Source organism: Pteropus medius, unplaced genomic scaffold, assembly GCF_902729225.1.
Source record: "Pteropus medius unplaced genomic scaffold, Ma_sr-lr_union100, whole genome shotgun sequence".
NCBI classification, from domain to species: domain Eukaryota; kingdom Metazoa; phylum Chordata; class Mammalia; order Chiroptera; family Pteropodidae; genus Pteropus; species Pteropus medius.
In genome coordinates this window covers 27,666,465-27,689,132 of record NW_024340696.1, presented here as the reverse complement: position 1 = coordinate 27,689,132, position 22,668 = coordinate 27,666,465, and the positions used below count along the sequence as shown (strand labels likewise).

The following is a 22,668-nucleotide window of genomic DNA, read 5'->3' as shown; positions in this document are numbered from 1 at the left end:
CTGTTGGTTGAGTAGCCAAAATCATTCTTAATTTAGCAGTAGTACCTAATGGTCTTTGAATCTTAAAATATTTGAATAGAATCACATTGTTGTTTGTAACTACATTTCTGCCATGAGGAACTTTGTAAATAAGCAAGTAGGAGAGACAATAGAAAAAAAGAATTGATCGTAAAATTTAATTGTTTATATATAGCATTAAGAAAAGGGTATATACATTTTGGATGTTTTTATATGCATGAATAGAATGATTCTCTCTGAGCCATACCAACCAAGACCTTGGGTTACAGTCCCCGTGATGGTTGACTTCTGAGATATTACTGGGGAACCATCTTTATCAGCTGCTCCTTAATCTGAGATTCTCAAACTCATATCACCTGGGAACTTTTTCAGTAAGATTGCTGGATCCTGTCCTTGACCTATTCAAGAGTCTCGAGATGTGAGACAGGGATTCTATGCAGTCATTTAGCTCTCTCCTCAGAGGTTCTTATTTAGCTAGCTGGACACTAGCCATTTGGGATTACTGCAAGATATAAGTAACTGGTTTCAGCCTCCTTTTAGTAGTCAGCGAAGTGCTTAACTCTGAAAGTTAGGGTGACATTGCTTAGCTACCTTAGCTGCTGCTACCACCACTGCCATTGTAGTCCTGCTCTGCCCAGAGTCATTGTGCTTTTCTTGCCCTTAGCAGATTTGTCTTCAGAGATGATCTTTGAGCCAGTCTTATAGAGACAAGCCTCTAATTGACTTGGGGCTTGCAGAAGGTAGGCATATGCTTTTTGTTTGTTTTATTTTGAAATGATTATAGAGTCACGGGAAGTTACAAGAATAGTACAGAATAGTCCTGTGTACTGATCACCCAGTTTCCCCAATGGGCATCTATGTAACAATGCCAAAATAGGCAATTGACATTGATACAACATGAGTGTATTGTCATTTTATCACGTGTAGATTTGTGACTGATAACCACGATCAACACACAGAAGTTTTTCAGTGTCATAGAGACCTCCTTGGGGTTGTCCATTTATAATCATACCTATTCCCCTGCTCCCTACCATGTCTAACTCCTGAAAACTGGCATAATTTTGTTATTGTTGTTAATAACAGCTCATTGCTATAAGGCATATGGTTTTACACTAAGATCTGAAGTAGGTGGGGAGAAAGCATAGTGCCTGTATCAAATTCTTAACTGGCCCAGAGGCAGCATAGTGTTAAGAATGTGTGCCCTAGGGGGTGGCTCCATAGTGTAGTGGTTAGCACGTCTGCTTTACACGCAGCAGAAGGTCCTGGGTTCATGCCCCAGGTGGAGCCACAGACCATACGTAGGTACACCAGGCCCCCTGAGTGCACTGGGGGTGCCAGGCTCCAGGTGCTCCCAGCCAAGTGCATGCCTTGAGCGTGTGGGAGGAGACGCCCCGCCTTCAGAGATCTAGTTCTTAAGGGGAAATGGCAACATCCATAGGTCAGGGGTGTAAGTGGGGCGGGGGTGGCGGCGGGGAGGAATTAAAGAGAGGGTGGGGGTGGGGAAAGAATGTGTGTCCTAGAGCCAGACAGCCTGGGTTTGAATCCTGGCTCTGTCATTCTCTAGCTGTATGAAATCCAGCAAAAACTTCACTGAGCCTCTATATCATCAAAACAGTAGTACATAAGACATAGAGTAGTTGTGAGCATTCAAGGAATCAATAGTTTGTATATAAGACCTACCTAGAATAGGACCTGTTATACTGTAAATGCTCAATAAATATATGCTCAATAAATTACCAGTGTATAACCTTCAGAGTGTCGCCTAGGAGCTTGTATTTTTAAAAGCTCTTCAATGACTCTGATTAACAGGCAGATTTGGGTAACACTGAAGAGGAGCTACCTCCTCCCCCTCTATTCTTGAGTTTCGGCCGGCCTGAGTATTCAGGCTTTTTGTATGAAGCCTCCAGATCCTTTCTCTGGGCCTTCAGATGGTTTCCTCTGGTCACACTGGTGGTATCTCAAAATGGGGCGGGAGACTGGACTTATCGCAGGGACTCTCACCAGGTCATGAAACGTGATGAATGAAACTGATGCTTTGCAGAGATCCTGGTTAAAGCAAATTATAAGCATTAGTCATGTAATAACAAGCAGTAGAGCAATTCTTACTGGCAATGAACCTGTATATTAGGACATGAAACATTTTATGTGAAAGAACTGGGATATTTACATGGGTATAAGAAACTCATTTCAGCTCCCTTTAGTTTTCAGTTTAGCTGCAATATAAAGGTAGAACACTGCACACTTTCTAAAAGATGGCAAGTTCATGGTCCCTTTGTTCCCTCTCACTTTCCACTTTAGGCTGTGTAGAAACCACGGATCTGTATAGGCAGTGGTTCTTACTACCCCCATTTAAAGGTACACATAGTGATACTTCTGTATCAGAATGTATTCTGCATTAGAAAGATTTGTATATTTAAACATGTTGTTTGTAGAAACTGATTATTATAAAGTACTCAAAAGCTTATCTCAAGTAACTCTAACTATAAGACTGATTTAACCAAATTAAAAGACTTCGATTTGATTAAACAGAAAGAATTCTAGACTTTTCCATATTTACGAATGGTAAAGGTATTCTGATGATTTATACAATATGTTACTTATGTGACCTTGTCCTAATTTTTGATACGACAAAGTCAAGTACGTACACTGCATCTTACACTAAGCATGTTAATGACAGGAGTGTGGTATCTAGACATTTTTCTTATTTTGAGAGATTTGTGATAAACATTTAAAATTCTATCTAAAGAATGTGTTTGTCCCAACTGCAGATGGTGCTAGTTATTTGTTAATGAATGGTCTGGCAAACCTCTGGATTCCATACTCTGAGTTTTTACACTTTACACATATTTTAAGTTAGGTATGTCGGTTTTAGTCCCAGCTGTCTAGCAATGTGGTATTCAAATCACTTAACCTTTCACTTATTTGTAAAAAGAATAGAGAAGTAAAGAGATTATTAGCTTCCTTCTGGCTCTAATCACTTTAGTGATTCTCTGAGTAAATTTATAAAATCAATAACAATACTATTATTTGCCTTGGGGCCTCAATTTCATTAGTAAAATGGGGGTATATCTACCTCATAGTGGTTTGGAGATTAATTGAGATAATATGTGAAGACACTTCTCATGATGCTTGACACATGGCAGATATTCAATACTATATCGATTATACTATATCGATTATTCTATCCACTACCTTTCCCAAAATGGAATCATAACTTAAAACTGACAAATCTAGTCAGTCCATATCTCAAATAAATTTTATACATCATATAAAATATTTGTAACAAACTCAATAGTAAAATATACAACATAAGTATCAAAGTTTGGTATTTGATAGGGGGCTTTGAAAATGTGATGAATCATAGGTTGGTTGGTTGGTTGGTTTTTCCTTCAGTGTGCATCAGAAATACTTGAGCCTCTCAAAACACAGAGTCCTGGGACCTGCCCTAGTTTCTGATTCAGTGGGTCTGGAGTGGGCAGAAGAATTTGCATTTTTAATATGTCCCAGGTTTGCTGATGCTGCTGGTCTGGAAACCATACTTTAAGAACCACTGGGATGTATTAAAGACATAGATCTATATGAGAGACTTAAGGCATGTCGGTATGTGGAAGAAAGATGTAAGTTGTAAAACATTAAAGAGTTACTACAGTAAAGAAAGAATGAGGAAAGACAAGACAAGAAACTTTGATTTTAACAAGGCAACAGAAAGGTATGCAAACACTGGCCAATCAAAAGGGACAGAGACTAGAGGCCTGGTGCAGGGTCCTGGAGCTCCTGGCTGGGTGGAAGGTGAGCTTTACAGCTGCTGTAGAGGCACCATGGCAGTCTGGGGGTTTGGGGAAGGGGCTGGGACACTTGAACTGCTCAGGGCAGTGCTCTTTACCAGTGAATACAGAATCACTTGAATGTTTTAGTAACCAGAATGTCCATCTGTGTGTGCTCAGGCTGAAAATGGGCTCTCCAAGACAGGACTGGGAAGAGTACAATGACGCCTGGGCACAGGGGGAAGTAGCTAAAGCAGGTTATCAGAAAGTTGCCAGGGGTATAGTTTAGCTTCAACTTGGGGTTTGTTCCTAAGGAATAAGTTAGAAAAAAGTCAGCCTTCTGTTTCCTAAAGGACTAAGAAATATGGAAAAAGTGCTAGCAGACTCAGGGGTTAAAGCAGAAAAGAAAGAAAATGCATCTCAGGTGCCAGCCTGGAGAGAACCTAGATGGTGCTCCATGAGTCCTGTGCATCCAGGAGTCTTGTGTTGTTTGTGTTGCTTGTACCCTGACCTTACATTTTAAAAACAAACAACAACAAAAAACAAACAAAAACTTTACAACATGTCTTGCTTGGTGTAATTTTGTAGAAGATTCACCTTTGAGAACTGGAGCAATTTAGGAGGGTTATAGTGTAAAGCAATCTGAAACTTTCATAGATATACACATGTACATATTGATCTTGTTAAAATGCAAATTATGATTCAGGAAGTCTGAGGTGAGGCCTGAGATTTCGCATTTCTAACAGATTTTTAGGAGATATGATATTCAATGATATTCATGAACTCCACTTTGAGAAGAGCAACCTAAGGTTGAAAACCATTGCTTTGCTCTTCTCAAAGTGGAGTTCATGAATATCATGAGCTTTTAAAACTCCTGATGCCCAGGCATTATTCGAAACTAAATCAGTACCCAGGCATCAGTATTTTTCAAAACTTCCCACGTGGTTCCTATGTTCAGCCAAGGTTGAGAAGAACTGATCTAAAGTATAATGTTTGCCTCTGAAACCCTGGAACAGTTATCAAAAATATCTATGGTCAAAGTGGAGTACCCCCTAAGGAGAGTATCTTTAGTAATTTTATCAATCCTAATAATAGTGTTAATAGAATCTGAATATACAGTTTTAGCTCACTATTAATTTTTATTACAATCTTTTGTTGAAACTTATTTAAATATTATATGAGATTTAATACATGTTGTTAAAACTGTATTATAGACGCCAGTCCTTGCTCTGGAATGGTGAAAATAACTTTAGAAGTCTAACTTGATCTAGCTCAACAGATGCCATGTAAAATAAAATAAGCAATGCTTCTTGAGTCTTAACACAATAGAATGAAATGTCCCCTTAAAAGAACTAACAAAAATCTAAGGACTAGAGTTGAACACCTAAGTGACAAAGTGTGACACAATGGCCTCGACAGTGGGGTGTGTTAATCCTAGGGCATAAAAAGATAATCCACTGGCATGTGGGAAGAAAACAGAATTATTATATTTTTAACCTAAAAAAAAAAGTTGACTGGTGCCTTCATTTGGTCTGGGTGTCAGATGGTCATGTGCCAAATAAACACTGTGTGAGAGATCTCCTGGGAGAAGAGCAGCCATTTCACTGTTTGAAGGCTGATGATGGGACCTCACTTATTTACTTGGCTGCACTCTCATGCCTCCGGCCATAGGTTGAATCAATCAAAGATCATTTGTTTGCTTTTGAACAAATCTCCAACTAGTAGTCAATGTAACAAACGTCCGTAGCCATCAGGTTACAGAAAGACCCCAATGATTAGAATCTGGGGAGTTATAAAAGCTTTCAAATTTAGGCAAAAAAGGTTGAAGCACTGATGAGAAAAATTCTGAGATGTCTTAAATTAAATTACAGCAGGCCTGAGGATGAAAGAGACGTGGGAAATAAATCAGTTAACAATAGGTCAAAACCCACAAAGGACTGCTCACATTCCTGAAGAAATATTGAAATTTTTAATCAACTTCCAGTTGGCATCCTGCTTATGCATGAACTTTCCAGACAATTGCCCACAACGAACAAATACTTCTTCCTATCGACTGTTCGCCTATCCCAGAACTTTCTCGACTAAATCTTTTCCTGACACCACCCGCCCCCATCCATAGCCAATGTAAATTCTCTTAAAACAACCTGTATCTTTCTGCTCCAAACTCATTGTATAAAAGAGCCCCTGTAAACCCCACGATGGTGGACACGTTTGTCTTCATCAAGCCCTGCTGCTGATGGCTCATCTGTGTCCCAGGACCCAGCCCTTTTTCTGGTTAGCATATGGCTCAGCAAACCCTTTCAGGACAATTTTCGGCCTCAAACTTGTTTAACAGCACTTATGTAGTCATCTTTTTTGGTGTTTTCATAGCAAAGCAGATCTCACAAAAATAATTACTGTGCGTGTTATTTTATTAGGATAGATGTGCATAATTAAAATTACATGGAAAATACAAATAGCTGAAAACATTAAATACTTACCCTTTATAATCTAAGTTTTACTATTTGATCTAAGTATGGCTGCACTTGTGAATGTTTCTGTGAGACTGGGCATCAGATGGCGCTCACCCTTACTAAAAGCCTGAGCAGTTACAGAACATTAGCAGACATTTGAAAATCAAGCCCTGACACCAAGCAATCAGTGTGTTTTGGTCAAGTCACTTTTCTGAATGTTTCTTCACCTGTAAAGTGGGGGTGGGAACCGACCAGATGGATTTCCAACTCAGATCATCTTTGATTCTATGATTATAGTGATGGCATTGACTGAGTGCTGCTACCGCTGATGAAATAGCAGGAAATTCGGAAAAGTCAGGCTAGGAAAGCGTGACGGAGGTAGACGGTATGCAGCTGTGGATGGAAGGCAGGAGACTGCTTTCGGTGTTTCAGCGGCTCTCAGTACGTGGACCGCGTAGCAGAAACACCTTAACCACGTGGTGTCTCCCTTTCCCTGGAGAGTTTCAACACCGGGTTACTTCCAGCAAAAGCGATTTTCAAGGTAAAAAGCGCGGGTCCTTTTATGGACATATGCAACACCTTGGGAATGCGGAAGCACGGCACAAATTTAACTCTTGGCCCAGGTTCTAATTGCACCGCGTGGAAACAACTTCCGTCCGGGGGAACTCGGGTCTGGCAGGCCCCGCCCTGAGGTCACGTGGGGCGGTGGAATTACAGTCTCACTAGTTGCTCTGGGGGACGCCACGCGCCACGTCATGTAGGTTGTTTCATGCAAGCCAGGTGGGAGCGTTCCCTATCGCAGGAAGGAGAAGAGCCCGAATGCATCCTGTGTGGGAATCTGAGGGGAAATGAAATAGTTTCCTGTGTCTTGCCAGTTTCTTTTCTATACAACAGTCACTTTGAGGGACGGTCTCCCTTGGTTTCCTCTCAATACCCCTTTCCCCCTCCCGCAGGATTCCAGTTGGTATCGTCCACGCCCCGCCTCCGCTCCACGGCGCCCCCTCAAGCCCCGGCAGGGGTCCCTCACGTGACCCCAGCGCACTCCCGCGTCGGGGAGAGTGGAATCTCGGAGGCGGCGCGGCGGGTTAGAGAGGGACAGGCCGAGCGTCGTGCGCCGCAGCTCTCGCCGGAACACCAGCGCTGAGTTCGAGATGTCGGGGCTCTCCCGCCTGCTGCCTTGGGCCGCTGCATGCCTGGCCGCGCTCTGTGTGCTGACCGCGGTTGAGGGCACTGCCGCCCTGACCGCGAACACCACCGTGCACCCGAACGTGACTTCAGCGCCCACCAACAGGACAGAACAGACGCTGTCGACGCTCCTGCCGGTCACCACTCCAGCACCAGGTGGGCGCTAGCCCAACCGGCTTCCTGCGCTCGCTCGCTCGCTCGCCGCCTGCCCGGCGGAGCTGCCCTCCCTGCCCGTGGTGCGCTGGGGGTCAGGGCGGGCCGCCCTCCGGAAAAATGGCGGCGGGTCCGAGTCCAGCCGCGCCGGGAGCGAGGTGGCCGGGGTGGGGGTGCACCCCGGTGGGAAGGGGCGGCCGAGTTTCGGTGGCCGTTAGCCTGTTTTTATCCCCATACTGTCCCCGTCAGAAGTGCTTTATAAAAGTGCCTCGTAATCCCTAGCCTCACCGTAGGCTCGAAAGAGGGGACGTGGCTTCCTTCCGTGGCGACGGCAGTGGGGTCGATTATGGGGCGAGGAGACGCGTCTCCAAGAGTTGGCAGTGAGAGCGAACTCCCTCTCTCTGGGCTTAGTCGTTTGTCCACCCAGGTACTCCGAAGAGAGGCTTCTCCGGAAGTTGCCGAAAGAGAGAAAGGGAAACTGAAGACAATATTCCCTGGCGTCTCAGACTTGGGTCTGACAAAATGAGTCGCCTGAGATTTAATTACGTTAATTTTGCAGATATGGGATATATCTGAGGTTTGAGCGTTTAATTAAAACTTTACGTTTCATGCTAATGTACAAAGGACGAAAAAGTGCTCATTTGTGTACCCGGAGCTTCGCACGTGTCTCTTAGTATTTTATATTTTAGGCAAACTAGAAGGTGGTGAAACCTAGGAAATGGATAGAGAAAGTAACTGCCGCGACCGTATGTTCAGTAGATTGCGAAGCGAGGATTGGAACTCAGATCTGTCGATTTTCTAGAACCGGATCAGGAACACATCTTTTGTTAAGCTCCGCAGTTAACTGGTTGAGGCACACACTAAATCTTAAAGAATTGGCAATGTCGCGACAATGTAAAAAAGGGAGAATAAATTTGAGATAATAAGGTGAAGAAACTTGCAGTCTGTGATTGGTTATTCTAGTTAAGTAACCAGTCATCGTGACAGAATTGCTGTTTTTTACTTTGGCTTTTTTTTCACGCTAATCATATTGTTTTATAATGTCCTTCCTAGTTTTTGTATTTTATAAAAGTTTAATAAAATACCCAATAAACTTAATGTTATTTGGTAGATTCAGAAAGATATAATGATAATATTCAAAAATTTTAAATAAAGGGAAATTACAGTACAATACTGGAAATTCTAACTTGCGCTCTTTTTATGATAGAGCAGAATATGTATTGTCTCCTGCTTATTTGGCAGTTCCTCTCAGAATTGTAGTTTTGTTGTTTGGTTTTTAAGACGCTTGTGTAATTTAAATGCATGCGAAGGCAATGATTTAAGTAGTACTTTGATAAGCGGAAAGGTAGCAAATTTAGTTCATTGTTAGTGCCATTCACCATGCTATCCAAACATTCATCATCAAGCACCAAAGATTTTAAACAACTAGCATTTTTCATCTGTGTATAAACCCTCGAACTTATTTCTACTTTGCTACCACTTCCACCAAGGTACCATATATTTCCAAATCTCTGACTAATGGTAAAGTATTGAAGTGTAATACCTCAGTTCAGAACTTTTTTTTTAGGTACAGAAAAAGTGAATGAAAATGTTTTTTGGAGGTATCTAGCTTCTAGGAAAATGGATAGAGCCCAATTCTATAGTCCACGTGTTTGTCCAGACATTTATTTGTAATTAGCCTTCTTTGAAGTGTGTTTCTGGACCATTTGGCTTAAATTATTGAAAAAAGACTTTGCTAACTTGTTAAATTATGTGTACATGAATGTAGCCCCCTCCAGATATGTTGTCCCTTACTCTCTAGTCATGGAGGACCTTGGAAAGAGTAGATCATTTATGAATTACGAATCTCGGGGGTTTTTCAAAATGGGCATCATCGGAGCTTGGGTTCAACCTGTAGTACATATTTATTGCTATTAAAAATTTCAGTGTCTTATCTGATGTTTTGGGGCAGTGATTTCCCTGTGTGTATTGATGGCCTTATAACAGTCTTTTTTTCCGATATTTTTATTTTTTAAGGATGCTTTAAAAATGTCTCAAGAAAAAAACGGGGGAGTGGGGTTGTTTAGATAGGTGCCATGAAGTACTAAGCGTTTCCATTAGCGTGTGTGTGTTTTCTTTTTCTTGAGTTGACTTCTGGCTTCTAAGTCATTTTAAAAAATTGGAATTTCTTAGTAAGCCAGTTAACAAAGTTTTTTTGTGTGCGTGGTTAAAAAAAATCAAATGAAAATTACCTTCTTGACAAAATTTTAAGTGTATATTACAGTATTAACTGTAAGCACATTGATGTACAGAAGATCTCTAGAACTTTTTTTTTTAATCTTACATGAAACTTCATACTCACTGAACAGCAGTTCTCCATTTCCCTGCCCCCCAGCCCCTGGCAACCACCATTCTACTTTCTGCTGCTGAGTTTGACTCCTTTAGATAACTTCATATAAGTGGAGTTATGCAGTATTTGTCCTTCTGTGACTGGCTGATTTCCCTTAGCATAATGCCTTTAAGGACCATCCATGTTGTAGCTTATGACAGGATTTCCCCTTTTTAAAGGCTGAATAATATTCTGTTGTATATGTATAACACGTGTTCTTTACCCATTCCTCTGTTGATAAGCTATAAAGTTTTACCATTTCTCTTAATTAGTAAGGTGGTACTGTATATAATGCTTACTGTTGTTTAAAAAGGATAAATAATATAAATTCAAAATCAGATGCCAATAATTAATTGACTGCATACATCCCACCCTCTAGAAACCTGTGAAAGCCGCAACAGCTGTGTTTCCTGTGTTAATAATGCTAGCATTGCTATTGATAATGCTGCCTGCTTTTGGATGGAATGTAAAGAAGGTAAGAAATTTAGGATTGTTTTGAGAATGCAAAACTTTTGTTATAACATTTTAAAATATGCTACAGGATATTCTTGAACATTTGAAAATTATGTATAACATTTAGGATAGTGTGTATTATTCATTTTACAAATCAAATACTTTAAAGTGCCAGTTGCTTAACACTGTCCCCTAAAATCTCTTCTTGTCTTCCATTTCCCCCTCCTTTTAATTCCTTAGACTTGATAATCAAGGCTCAATAGTTGTAAAGGAAGAGATTTTAGACCTTTGTAAGATACACTAATATTAGCTGTGAAAGAAAGTTGTGAAATTTTCCCCTGAAAATTGCCTCCCAGAGAAATGTTTGAGGCATTTATCCTCAGTATGTCCTGCTAGATGTATTATAGAGACCTTATGAAACTCTTGGATATTTAGATGTGGGAGAAGAATGAGGTGGGAATAGAGTTGATTCCTGTGCTTTTGTTAAGTTTTAAAGTTACCTTTGATTTGAGGGATAAAGAGTTAGATGGAGATACTTTGAAATTCCAGTAAGGTTTTTGCTAGAACCATGGGATTACAGCATAAATTATTCTGCTTAATGTCAGATAGTTGAATTTTTTTCTTATAAGTAAAATAATTTATCATTTTTTATATAAAGAAGCCAAAGCTATATGTTACGCTGCTTTATTCTTCATTGAAAATTTTGAGTTCTGGAAATAATATCACTAGTAAAATTTAAAAATCTTTTAAAATTAAGGTATTGGCTTAATTTGGGTTAAATTAACTTTTATTGTATAAGAGTCACTTTTTTTAAGATCATAAAATGGATTTTAAAAGTATACTCCTCCCTCCGTGTACGGCAGAGTTGACAAGTTTTAGAGATTAAATATCCTACTGTAGTATATTTTGCGGAAAGCTCTTCATACTCTTGCTCTAAGTCTGTCCATCCAGGAAATGGATTTTAGCCCATTTTCCGTTTGCCTCAAGAATACTTGCTGGCAGCACTTGTGGCTACAAAGTTGACCCTGAAATAACTCACAGATTACAGTAGTAACTTTACCCCCAAAGTTTGCCATAAAATCTCTTGCTTTTATTTTTGCATCACTCTAGTATATCGATAGTATTTGGAAATGAATGACGTCATTCTATTTATAGCATTGTGTTTTTAGTAGTAGTATTTCCATTTATGAAATACAGTAATTCTCGATCGCTTAAAATGTCAAATCCTAGAAAACGTAGCATTTCTACACATGTTGACGTTGTTCTTGAATGGTTGTTAGCCGAAGATTCATTTGATGAATCCGATTTATGTGTACATTTCTGTGGCGTTAGAGACAAGTTCTGTTTAGAAATAACTCCAAGAACAGTTTTTATGTACTATTTTCACATTGAAAACCAGTCACATTTGCTTGAGCCTCAAAGAGCATGTTTATGTAAAATTAAATTAATGCTGGCAGCAAGATGCACTTTTTTTCCTAAACTGGAAATGAGTTAGAAAATGTAGAAGACTGTTGATGATATCTGGAACAGAGGACTTACTGCTGCCATTAGGGCACCTCCCCTGTTTACTAAGCCTTTATTGGGTCCTGACCACTTTCTTGAATCAGCCCTGTTAAGGACTCTAGCAGTCTTCCTTGTACAATTGTCATATCACAGTTCTGAGCTCTTGAGTGTTTCTGATTTATCTGTTTAGTATGTTCATGTGGATTTTAAAAGGATACTATTTGGAGAGGTCCTGTGTAATATTTCCAAAACAATGGGAAAAAGAGGATAACAGAGTGTTTTATTGGTCTGTGGACAGACTTTGGAGTGTTTATGCGTGAGTTTGATTTTTAGAAGCAATTACGGATCTTAGTAACAAAGTCAAAGATAATATAAGTGAGTAATTGGTGCTGTTTATCTTTTTTAATTCCTCCATAACAGATAAAAACTACTGTTCACATAATGCAACAATTAGTGGTTGTCAAGTAGTGAACCGCACAGATTTCTGTTCTGGTAAGTATTCACATTAGCTGTTGGGGAAAGTGGCCACAGAGAGGGGAAGGGAGATCTTGCTTCTGGAAGCCTTATTTCAGTCTGGTTTGAGGCATTTCCATAATTCTAATCGTGTTATAAATTTGAATATGAATAGCATATTTATATCAATTGCTAAAAGGACAGTGTTTTGAAACTTGGTTTAGTGATCTGGCTATACTGTGGAATGCTATAAATATATATGCTTCCTTTACTCTTTTCCCTACTCCTCCAGAAACTCATGGTAGTTTAGATCCTTCCTTTCTTTGCATTTCATAAGCCTGGACAGCCTTTTCTGGCACTTTCTTGGTTATGGTACTGGTGATTGTCAGAGTCTCCAGCATAATTTGTGCTGTGGTTAAATGAATCTTCTATGTATTCATCCATTTCCTGTACTTTAATTTGTGGAACTTGATTACTCTTTAACTTTTACTTTACTCTTTGCCCAGGAAATAAACTCCCCAGAGTTTATTTTAAAAAAAACAGCTGATTTTTTTTTTTTTTAACAAGACTATCATTTAATAAGAAAGTCAAACTCCTAATTTCGTACATAGATAATAATTAAATACAGCAAAAGTTTTTTCTGGAGAGTGTCAGTAACCTTGAAAGACTACCTATAACTATCTAATTTTGGTGGGCATTGCTTCATCCCAACTTGAACTTTATAACTGAGAATTTCATTAGTATGAGATCAGTAACACCCTCTGCAGAGTGCATAACATGGTTTAGGTGGTAAATGAACAAACATTTGAATAGTTATTTTAATGTTTGCTAGAAAATACTAATAACTATATCATATCTGATTTCATAATAGTGCTTAGAAACAAAAATAAAACATTTTAAGAAACATTAAAGAAAAACTGAACAAGTAATTCTACATTGATGATGTATTAGAATTAGTTTTGACTGTGAAGGGATATAAAACTTCAGATTACAGTGGATTAAAAAATAGATTTACTTTGCTTTCATGTAAAGGAAGTCTGGAGGGCTATAGTAAAAGCTCTACCACCATTAGGAACCCAGGTGCCTAGGTTTTTACTGTTGTTCTTCAAAAATGCCTTTGACCTTACCCTCCAAGGTGAGTTCTCATATTTTAGCCATCTAATTGGTTTTCCTGCCAGCAGAAAAAGGAAGGGAAAGAGGCCCGTATCTACCTTATATATGCTTAGAAGTTACACATGGCTACCTATCTGCCAGGAGAGGCCAAGAAATGTTCTGCTGGGATGAGGAATGTGTCATTGAAAATTGGTGCTTCTATTTGTCGAGAAGGATAGACCAATATTGGGTCAGAGCAATTGTCAGTTTCCTTCACAGGTGGTACTAAAATGTAAAAATTGTTAAGTGGCACTCAAATGACTGCCGGTAGGAATAACGTGTAGGAAATAGTGTTATAGATTGTGATATTTTAGACATCTTTGACTTAATATGTGTGTTTGTTTTTTAAATAGTGCCCACTGCCACTCCATTGCCAACCAATTCTACAGGTAATACAAAATAATTGACTTTTCCTCCTCTTCCTCCTTTTAGGAATTTTAAACTCTCTCGATAAGCTTAAAGTTACATTTTAGTAATCAAATATCTAAAAGTTGTTAGTATAATTTTAAAAATTAGTAGGCATATTTAGTCTTGGGCCACAGTAATTACTTTATGTGTACTATTTGTGACAGTGACACAGAGCTTTGGTGTTTTGTATTCATTGAATTTGAGCAGATTTGCTGTAGCTTTGTACATTGAGTTTGAAAACTGCTTTTCGTGGATTTTGTGGAAACCTCAAGAAACATAAAAGCCTAAAAAAAATTAAAATTCCCTATAATTCCCATCATCCAGAAGTACACCAAAATGTTTTAAACAATTGTTTTTCTAGTCTTTTATATATATATATATATATTTAAATAAATAAACATGATATTGGACAATATGTACCTGCACGTTTGAATTGTTTTCCCTTTTACTGCAAGAATTATTGTACACACTATGTATCGTGCTCTTGATTGAATAGTTAGGTTAGAACATCTTATAGGGAAATATTTTCTGTCATTTCTGATAGGATTGATTCAAACAGCATTATTCCTAAGTCAGAGGATATGATTATTTTAAGACTCTGAATACTGATTTCTTTTCATTCCTATCAACAAGTTGAAAGTTTTTCACCATACTTTCAATAGCATTAGATAATACCTCCTTTTAACAGTCTTTACCAATTTGATAAGGGGAGTAAATAATTAAAAAAAAAAAATTTATTCCAGTACAAGTACTAGGCCAGATAATAGGGATATAGAGACAGAAGTAAGACAGCATTTTGCCTATTGGTAACTTCGAAAGAGGTAAGTAAGCTTAGTATGTTACAGGATTTGTAGGAAGGTGTGTGTATTGAGTAGCGTGGCATATGTGGTGACAACTCTCTGAAGATGTTGACTGAGTCTTGAAACTACCCTGGTAAGATATGACAAGAGTTTCCCAAGTGGAGCAGGGTGGTCAACACTTGTGAAGGGTATAATGAGGTCAAGGAATTGGATTTGATGTGTCCAGTACAATGTGAGGAACAATGAAGCTGGCCAATCAACAAATCAAGAGCTAGATTAGAAAGTCCCTTTGTGTATGCCTTGCTCTGTTGGATTGAGGTATGTAGGTCATGTGATGAGACTTGCATGTTAATAAAATGACTTATTCTGATGATGTGGAGAGGAGTTTGGAAGGAGACAAGTGAATACAGGGAGGTTAGATAACCTGTAACAGTGATACTAGATGACTGATAGGGGAAAAATTGCAGATATATGCAAATAGACATAAGAAATAGAAGGCATAGGACTTCATGATTGAGGTGATGGGAGAGCTCTTAGCTAAAAGTACAGATAGGTTGTCTATGACCATGCCATCCTGAACAAGCCCGATTCCATCTGATCTTGGAAGCTAAGCAGGGTCAGACCTGGTTAGTACTTGGAGATCACCTATAGGAAGATGAGGTGCCGTAGGCGTAAAAAATAAGGGATTGGAAGCTGATAAGGTCCTTGCAATTTGTGAGGTCAACCAAGCGTTGCCTCGCCTAAATAAATAAGTTAAAAAATAAATAAAAGTACAGATAGGTTAATCATTGTAGGCAGTAGTACAGTCCACTGGAGCAGCTTTTAGAGAGAAGTATAGGGCCTGAGGACCCTTGGGAACAATAATGTCTAAGGGGTAGGAAGAGGACTGGAGAGGAAACTGAGTAGGGATGGGCAGAGAAGTAAGAAAGCCCAGAGAAGTGTTGTCTGAGAAACTGTGCATATGTGTTTTCGGCGTAGTTTTTAAGAGGAAGTGCTGTAACAAGGACAACTCATTTTGAAAGACTTCGGCAGTAGTGAGCTAGCTTGTACCAGCTTTTGCTAGCCAGTTGTACATAGCTGTTTCCAAGTGCATGTTCAGTGATACCATGTTGGTAGTTTGAATTAAGGCTGTAGTGGAAATATTTATGCCATGGAAATCTGTAAATGCTACAAAACTTAGTTTGGAGAGCACACAGTGGTGTGCTCATAAATCTTTAGCACCCATTAGAAGTCATTGATTAGTAGGAGGGTATTAAAGTAGATGAAAGTAGAGATGTTGAGAGAAAATGAATTTCCAGAAGGTGTTATGTGAACAGAAAGGAATAGAGAGGGAAATGATCTTTCCAAAACCATTACGGGTCCACTTTTAATTTCTTCCCCATGAGTCTTGACGTATTTGTCCTGCTTGGTCCTCACTTTTGTTTTCCTGTGAACTACCATGAGTCTCTTTTTTGTTTTCTCTCTCTTTGGTTCATTAAAGTGGAAGAAAGCCGAGGCTTGCTTGCTTGCTGAAAATGCATCAGTCGAGTGGCAGTTATGGTTGAAAAACCTTTATATGGTTTCTTTCCATGGCTACTGCTAAAGAGAGCAATTGAGAAATTAAGGGACTGTTAAAGAAACAGAACAAAGAAAATCTCTTCTATGTAGAAAAGTGTTCAGTGGGGTTAATTATAAGTCTTCTACCAGTACAAATAATATATTATAAACATAGATTTTAATATTTATAAGTATCTTAAAATAGAATGACTACCTTATGTCAAACAAGTGGAAAATGTCCATGATATAGTAGAAAATAGTATTAAGTAGTTCTGGTACAATATTTTTTGTTGTATACATACCTAGAAAAATGGCTGGCAGGAAGAAACATGTTACTCAGAGTGATAGGATTACTTAAATGTCTTTACTGTATTTTCTAAATTTTCTATCACTAATAGCAGCTTTTACAGTTTATGAATTTTTTTTAAATGAAAGGATCGTACAGTAGGTCCATGGAGGTACATTTTCTAAGTAGTGCCCAATTTTGAAAAATTGTTAACGTAAAATACTTTGGTGAAAAGTAAAAGCGTGTACATGTTTTGCCTATTTAGAAAAAAGAATTAGTTAACCATGTTCAGAGGGTGGGTAATGAGGATCAAATAGCATTTGCTAATTTCTTCCCTTAACATTGTCAGACAATATTACTAACAGTGTTGTAAGATTGAAAAAGAATTTGGTATATATTTAATTTACAAACTTTTTTGTGGTTACACATGTCTAAGCAACAAAAACTTCAAAAGGATTATAAGTCTTAAAATAATCATACCCTCTAATCTGGGAATTACGTATAGGAATCAGTTCTATCAGACTGATGAGATCAGATATTTCTCTGTAAGATGTTCATAGCACGGAGAAATGAGAGGTGACCTAACTGTACAGCCAAGAATGGGATGGGTAAATGTGTACAGCAGTGAGAAAGAAAAGGATACAAACATATGAAAATATCCTTCAGTGTTATTAACATATCGTAACATATCTATCAGTAGTGTCAATATAACAAGTCTCAATATAGTCCTTTTGTTCCTAAAATGTTGCATTCACTCTAACCTTCCCATGAGTACACATTTCGTTAAAGGCATCATTAGATAATTGAGCTCATGTAGGAAAGTAGACTAGAACTTATCCTTGGGCTCTTCTAATCTAAATTGGGGGAACTATGGCCCCAGGACACCTGTTCTTACAAAATTTTATTGAAACCAACCATGCCCATTCATTTGCATGTTGTCTTTGGCTGCTTTTGCACTGCACAGTGTACAAAACCTAAAATATTTACTTTCTACTCCTTTGAGAAAAGTTTTGCCAATCCCCTGAAATAATGAAGATAAGCAAATTTTGCTACCTACATAAGAAAATAACTGAGTTGCACTTGTTTCTTACCTTGACTTTTTAAGTTTTGTCTTAGAAGCAGTATTATAATGAACCTGTAGTTCCCTCACCTAAACACTAATTCATGCCCTTCTGTGTGTCTTAACAAACTTTATGCAGATGTATACGTAGATTTTACACATAGATGTTAACATAGATATAATGTCATGATTGCTTAACGTTTTAAAATACATTTTTAAAAGCTAGTATTGTGGACGTGTAGATGTGTTAGTGAACCAGTAACTGAAGTTTGGCCTTTATTCTCTAAAAAATTGAAAGCATGTTGAAATTGGTAGCATTATTTTAAAAAGATAGATAATTGGGAAGTTTAGAAATTAAAATTTTTAATGCATTTCGTTTACGTTCCAGCTAAAACCACAACTATACCTTCCCCTTCTACAACTACTGCACCAGGTAATTGAGATTTTCTAACTTAACAGTGAGACAGGATGTGTGTATCCCATTGTCTGCTATTTCTGTCATCGTTTTCCAGTTTTATTCAGAATGGTTATGAACTGAAATATTAAGAGGACCAAGATATTAGGCTATTAGAGCAATAATGGTAGGTTTGCTGAGAGTCCTCTTTTAGTTTTTTAATGTGTAATCACATTTGGCATGGTACGTTAGAATTAAATGATAACATTCTTCCAAAACCCTTTTAGTACAACTTGTAGGTGAAATCTAATTTCTTATAACTTAAAAATTAAGTACTGATTACTGTTAGCGATTGATTTTGTGCTGTATTAGACCATGGTGATTTGAGTGAAGATAATATAGCCATCCTTTTTACTGAGAAATATCTAAAAAGCCAGGATCACTACCAAATGTGCACCTCAGCTATATTTCTTACCATTTCTTAAATTCCTTTATAACTCTTGAAAGCACATGTGAAAATTAACTTTCTATTACATGTTAATATATGTTATGCCTCAGGATGTTTTTATGACTGCTTAATGTTAAAATACATTTAAAAATACAGTGGGTACACAGGTAGGAGCCCTTCTCTCTATCCATATTTAAAATACTGTTGCTTGATTCTGATGAATCTTATAATTTTGATGCTTTTGGCTTCATTCTTGTGCTACTTTTCTCAGTTTCAGTAAAGCCATTCTGTCTTCACAAGAAGTACATAACAGTTGTAACTAATTTTAAAGCTGGCCAACTTATTATATACGGTCACCAGAACCAGTGTTAATTTGATAGTTTATTTAAGAAAAAAGTAAAATTTATTTTAAATATGCAGTTGCTTTTTAATGAAGTGGATGGTGCTCCACTTGAAATGTTTTACTCCTGGAAAAGGAATTTAAATTTTTGTGCTTTTTTTTTCTCATGACTTGGTAATACTTTCTCATAATGTAAAATCTGCAGAGTAAGATTAAAATACCTTTAATAACAAGTTCTTTTGCTTGTTGGAATTATAAATTGCAGATACTTAGGATTATCTTTGTAATTTGAAAAATTGCAACCAAATTTGCCTTATATATTTAGTAAAATTCAAAAGTATGAATTTTCAACACAAATATTGTTTATTCTAGCAATTAAATGAAAATATGTAGTCTGAAGTAATTGCAAATTTTAAAAGTGCTTTTCCTAGGGCACAATTTATATACCAGGAGAGTCTTTTTCTGTTATTTTCGTATTTGAAGTTGTATAGCAGCATTGACCACTTGATATCACTGGATGGAATAAAGAATGGGATTGATAGATAATTGTCTTTCTCAATTAGGGATAAATTTTAGCTGTATAGACTTGAGTCAAGAGGAAATACTTTATAGAATGTAACATGGCAAAATAGAAGCTCAGGTGTGTCTTGAAATTATGATGGGGGATCATGAGACTTACTGGTATTTCTTCTAACTTAACAGGTACAACTAATACCACTTTAACTCCAACGTCACAACCTATGCGAAAGTCTACCTTCGATGCAGCCAGTTTCATTGGAGGAATTGTCCTTGTCTTGGGTGTGCAGGCTGTAATTTTCTTTCTCTATAAATTCTGCAAATCAAAAGAACGAAACTACCACACTCTGTAAACAGACCCATTAAATTAACAAGGACTGGCGTATAACTCACTGAAACCAAAATATCATCTTACAAGATACCCCACATGGAAGACGCTATTCCAGGATCTTTAAATTTTCAAAGGATACATATAGGATATTTTGGAGCATCATCCTTGAAGAAAAATCAGTTAATCATTTTGCTCAACAGGAGTATTTAAAATATTCTGCATGAATCCTTGTGGCTGTCTTCTTTTATTTTTAATGGCTGCTGCTCTGGGATTATGTTCTCATTTCTTGACATGCCAAATGTAACTCTGTAAGTGATGGAAAACATTGTCCTGTGCAGACAACCTCATGACTCTTTTGGCATTTTGAATTTAGTCATTGTAAAGCCTGAAAGCTGCATTTTCATCCTAACTCAGGATGTAGTTTAGTGACCAGAATTGAGAAGAATGTGCCAAATGAGCATCAATCAGGTAGAGTTTTGGCCATCATTTCAAAAGTGGAATAAATTTATAAATTTAGTATATTTAGAGTAAACTGTATCCTTAGAGTAAAATTTTGTGCTTGATAACAGTAATTTTTTCTACATTAGAAATAAGATGCCACCGAGGGAATTACATTCCAGATTTAAAGAAATGAATGGAAAGGATACAAACCATTAAAGTATAGCAAGTTATTGTTAATACTTGTAAAGCACCTTATATCATTGAGAAAATAAAGAACAGTGCCTTAAAAGACAGGCTCAAAGGTAGACTGTAACTTAAAATGTTTGTGATTTGTCGTTTCACATTAAAGAAGGTAAAAGATTGGTCTGAGGATGTAACTGTTGATGTGAGCAGTAGTAAACCTGCTTTTAGATACCATGCTGTTAATATTTAATTGAAAACTTAACCTACTTTATTTCAGACCTGAGTAACTTAAGCTAAAGGATGTTAACAAAGTCGAAAGCCTTCATATATTGAACTTCCCAACATTTTTCTTATGGCTATGAAAAAATACAGAGATAAAATTGATTTAATTATTTTTCCTCTATACTTCAAAAAAGTATCCTAACTCTGTTGTACCTCTAAAGGGTTTCCACCAAGCTTTCTTGAAAAGTAATTTTCTTGAGGCAGGAAGGAAATAAGTTTTTTTAGAATCATTTACTCTTTAAATGAGACAATCATTTTAGATTTTGAGACAGCAAATGTGACCAGTGTAATTTCAGAGAATCTGAGGATTTTTGGTTGATGATATTACTGTAGATTTTTAATGATGATTATTTGACCTGGATAAACAGATTGTGCTCTTTCTTCTCTCCTGTCCTTAGTTTCAATTCCCGTAGTATAATAAGCATGCATACTTTTATTTGTTTAATTTTCTTAGAAAGCATTAGTTTTTTTGGTTTTAGAGGGATACTTCTCCCTGCCTTTGATGCATTGGATTAGTTCAGAGGCTTAAATTAGTTTAACATGAGCTTTTTGCTTTCCTAGGTCATTAAAGTTTTTTGTTTGTTTTAGTTTCTTTAGCCTATAGTGGCTGAGTTTAGTCCTTGGTTTTCAATATTTTATAGTAAGAAATAACAAGTTGCTTAGGTCCATTTCATAAGCCAAAATTCCTTTCATTAAGATAATTAAAGGTTCTTGAAGATTTACTGTTTTTTTGTTGCTTGCTGGTACAGCTAAAGTTTATTTTACTTGCACATTTGTACATACACCTAATATTTTCAAGTGCCTTAATTGGTTAAAATCTCTAGCTTCACAAGTTTTGGGGAAAAGGTAGGTTTACCTCACATTTTTGTGTTTTCATTAGTAGTAATATTCTAGGTACCTCACAAAAAATTTTATTATGGTGCCATGGCTGTTAGTTTTTAGTGAGTGCTGTAAGATACAAGATTCATTTGAAAGTATGCAGAATTTCCATTCCTCTCAAAGTGGCAAAAATTAGCTACAATGGCATAATTGACATTTATCTAGATACTGTGTCACACATTAATGTCAACACATATAGCAATTTTCATGGAAATGTAGCTGGTGAAGCCTCTCATCTTCTGTAATTTTGAATACTGCTTCTAACAACAAAATCATAATATATGAAATTCATTAGATTTTGCAAGAAGAGCTCTTACAACGGAACTCACAGCCTCCCCTTTGCCTGCCTGCCTTTAGCAATTTAGTATCTGGAGCCATTAATAATTTTTGGGTTTTTTTAATCCAGAAGGTATATAGAAACCTTTTCAGATTTTTCATCTGATTTGTTCATGCAGATGCAGTTCTATCAAAATACCGTATTTTACCTTAAGATATTGCACAGGCAGACACTGCTGTATTTAGAAATTTCTTTTTCAGTTCATTAAAAACTGCAAAACCAATCTGTATCGTGTATCAAACTGATTTAAAATAAATCTACATGTTTATTGAATTAATCTGCTCTTCTTTATTAACCAAAGTGTGTTTCTGTTTTTGCTTTTTGATTATTCACTTAATGCTAGTGAATTTACCTTATCAGTCTGTGGATAGGTTGTCTACCCAATTTTTATTGCTCTCCAAAACCAGTAGATAGTATTCATCAGTGGAGAACAGAGCCTTTGAATAATGATAGTTGGAGGGAGGGCTTTGTATGTCTGTGCGAGTGACATGCAAGTTGATCTTCCACAAATAAGTAGAAATCACTCACTTATGTTCTACCAAGTAAATTCATGAGACTACATTTGTTATAAATCTGAAAGCTTGTTCGTTAATTGCTTTTTTAGTTCAGATTGCATGTAAAGTAAAATTGGGCTTCTGTTTAGAGTACTTGATATAAATAGCTAGTACTAAGCCACATATTGGTATGTGAAACCTTGGTCCATGTTTTGGCCAAGATTATATTCTATATTAGATCACAGAAGTTGGACTAAGAAGAGAGAATACTCCTTTATAAGATTTAAAACCCAGAAGAGTGGACTTAATAATTTTGCTGTAGAAATTACCTTTTGGTTTCATGTTAGCTTTATATATAGTCAAGTTTGGTAAATATAAAACTCTGTGCCAAGCTTGAAGACTCCCTAATATGTTGCTAGAGACAAATTGTT

At 37.2% G+C, this 22,668-nt stretch overlaps 1 protein-coding gene across 1 annotated transcript; it reads left to right on the top strand.

The window, feature by feature from the left end:
• The first annotated feature begins 7,257 nt into the window (after window positions 1-7,257).
• Window positions 7,258-22,020, top strand: CD164 (CD164 molecule). Its single transcript, XM_039870099.1, has 6 exons — window positions 7,258-7,576; window positions 10,321-10,416; window positions 12,318-12,389; window positions 13,856-13,891; window positions 17,981-18,025; window positions 19,477-22,020. Exons 1-6 carry the CDS (start codon window positions 7,387-7,389, stop codon window positions 19,641-19,643), a joined length of 606 nt encoding a protein of 201 aa, XP_039726033.1. The 5' UTR covers window positions 7,258-7,386; the 3' UTR covers window positions 19,644-22,020.
• The last annotated feature ends 648 nt before the right edge of the window (window positions 22,021-22,668 follow it).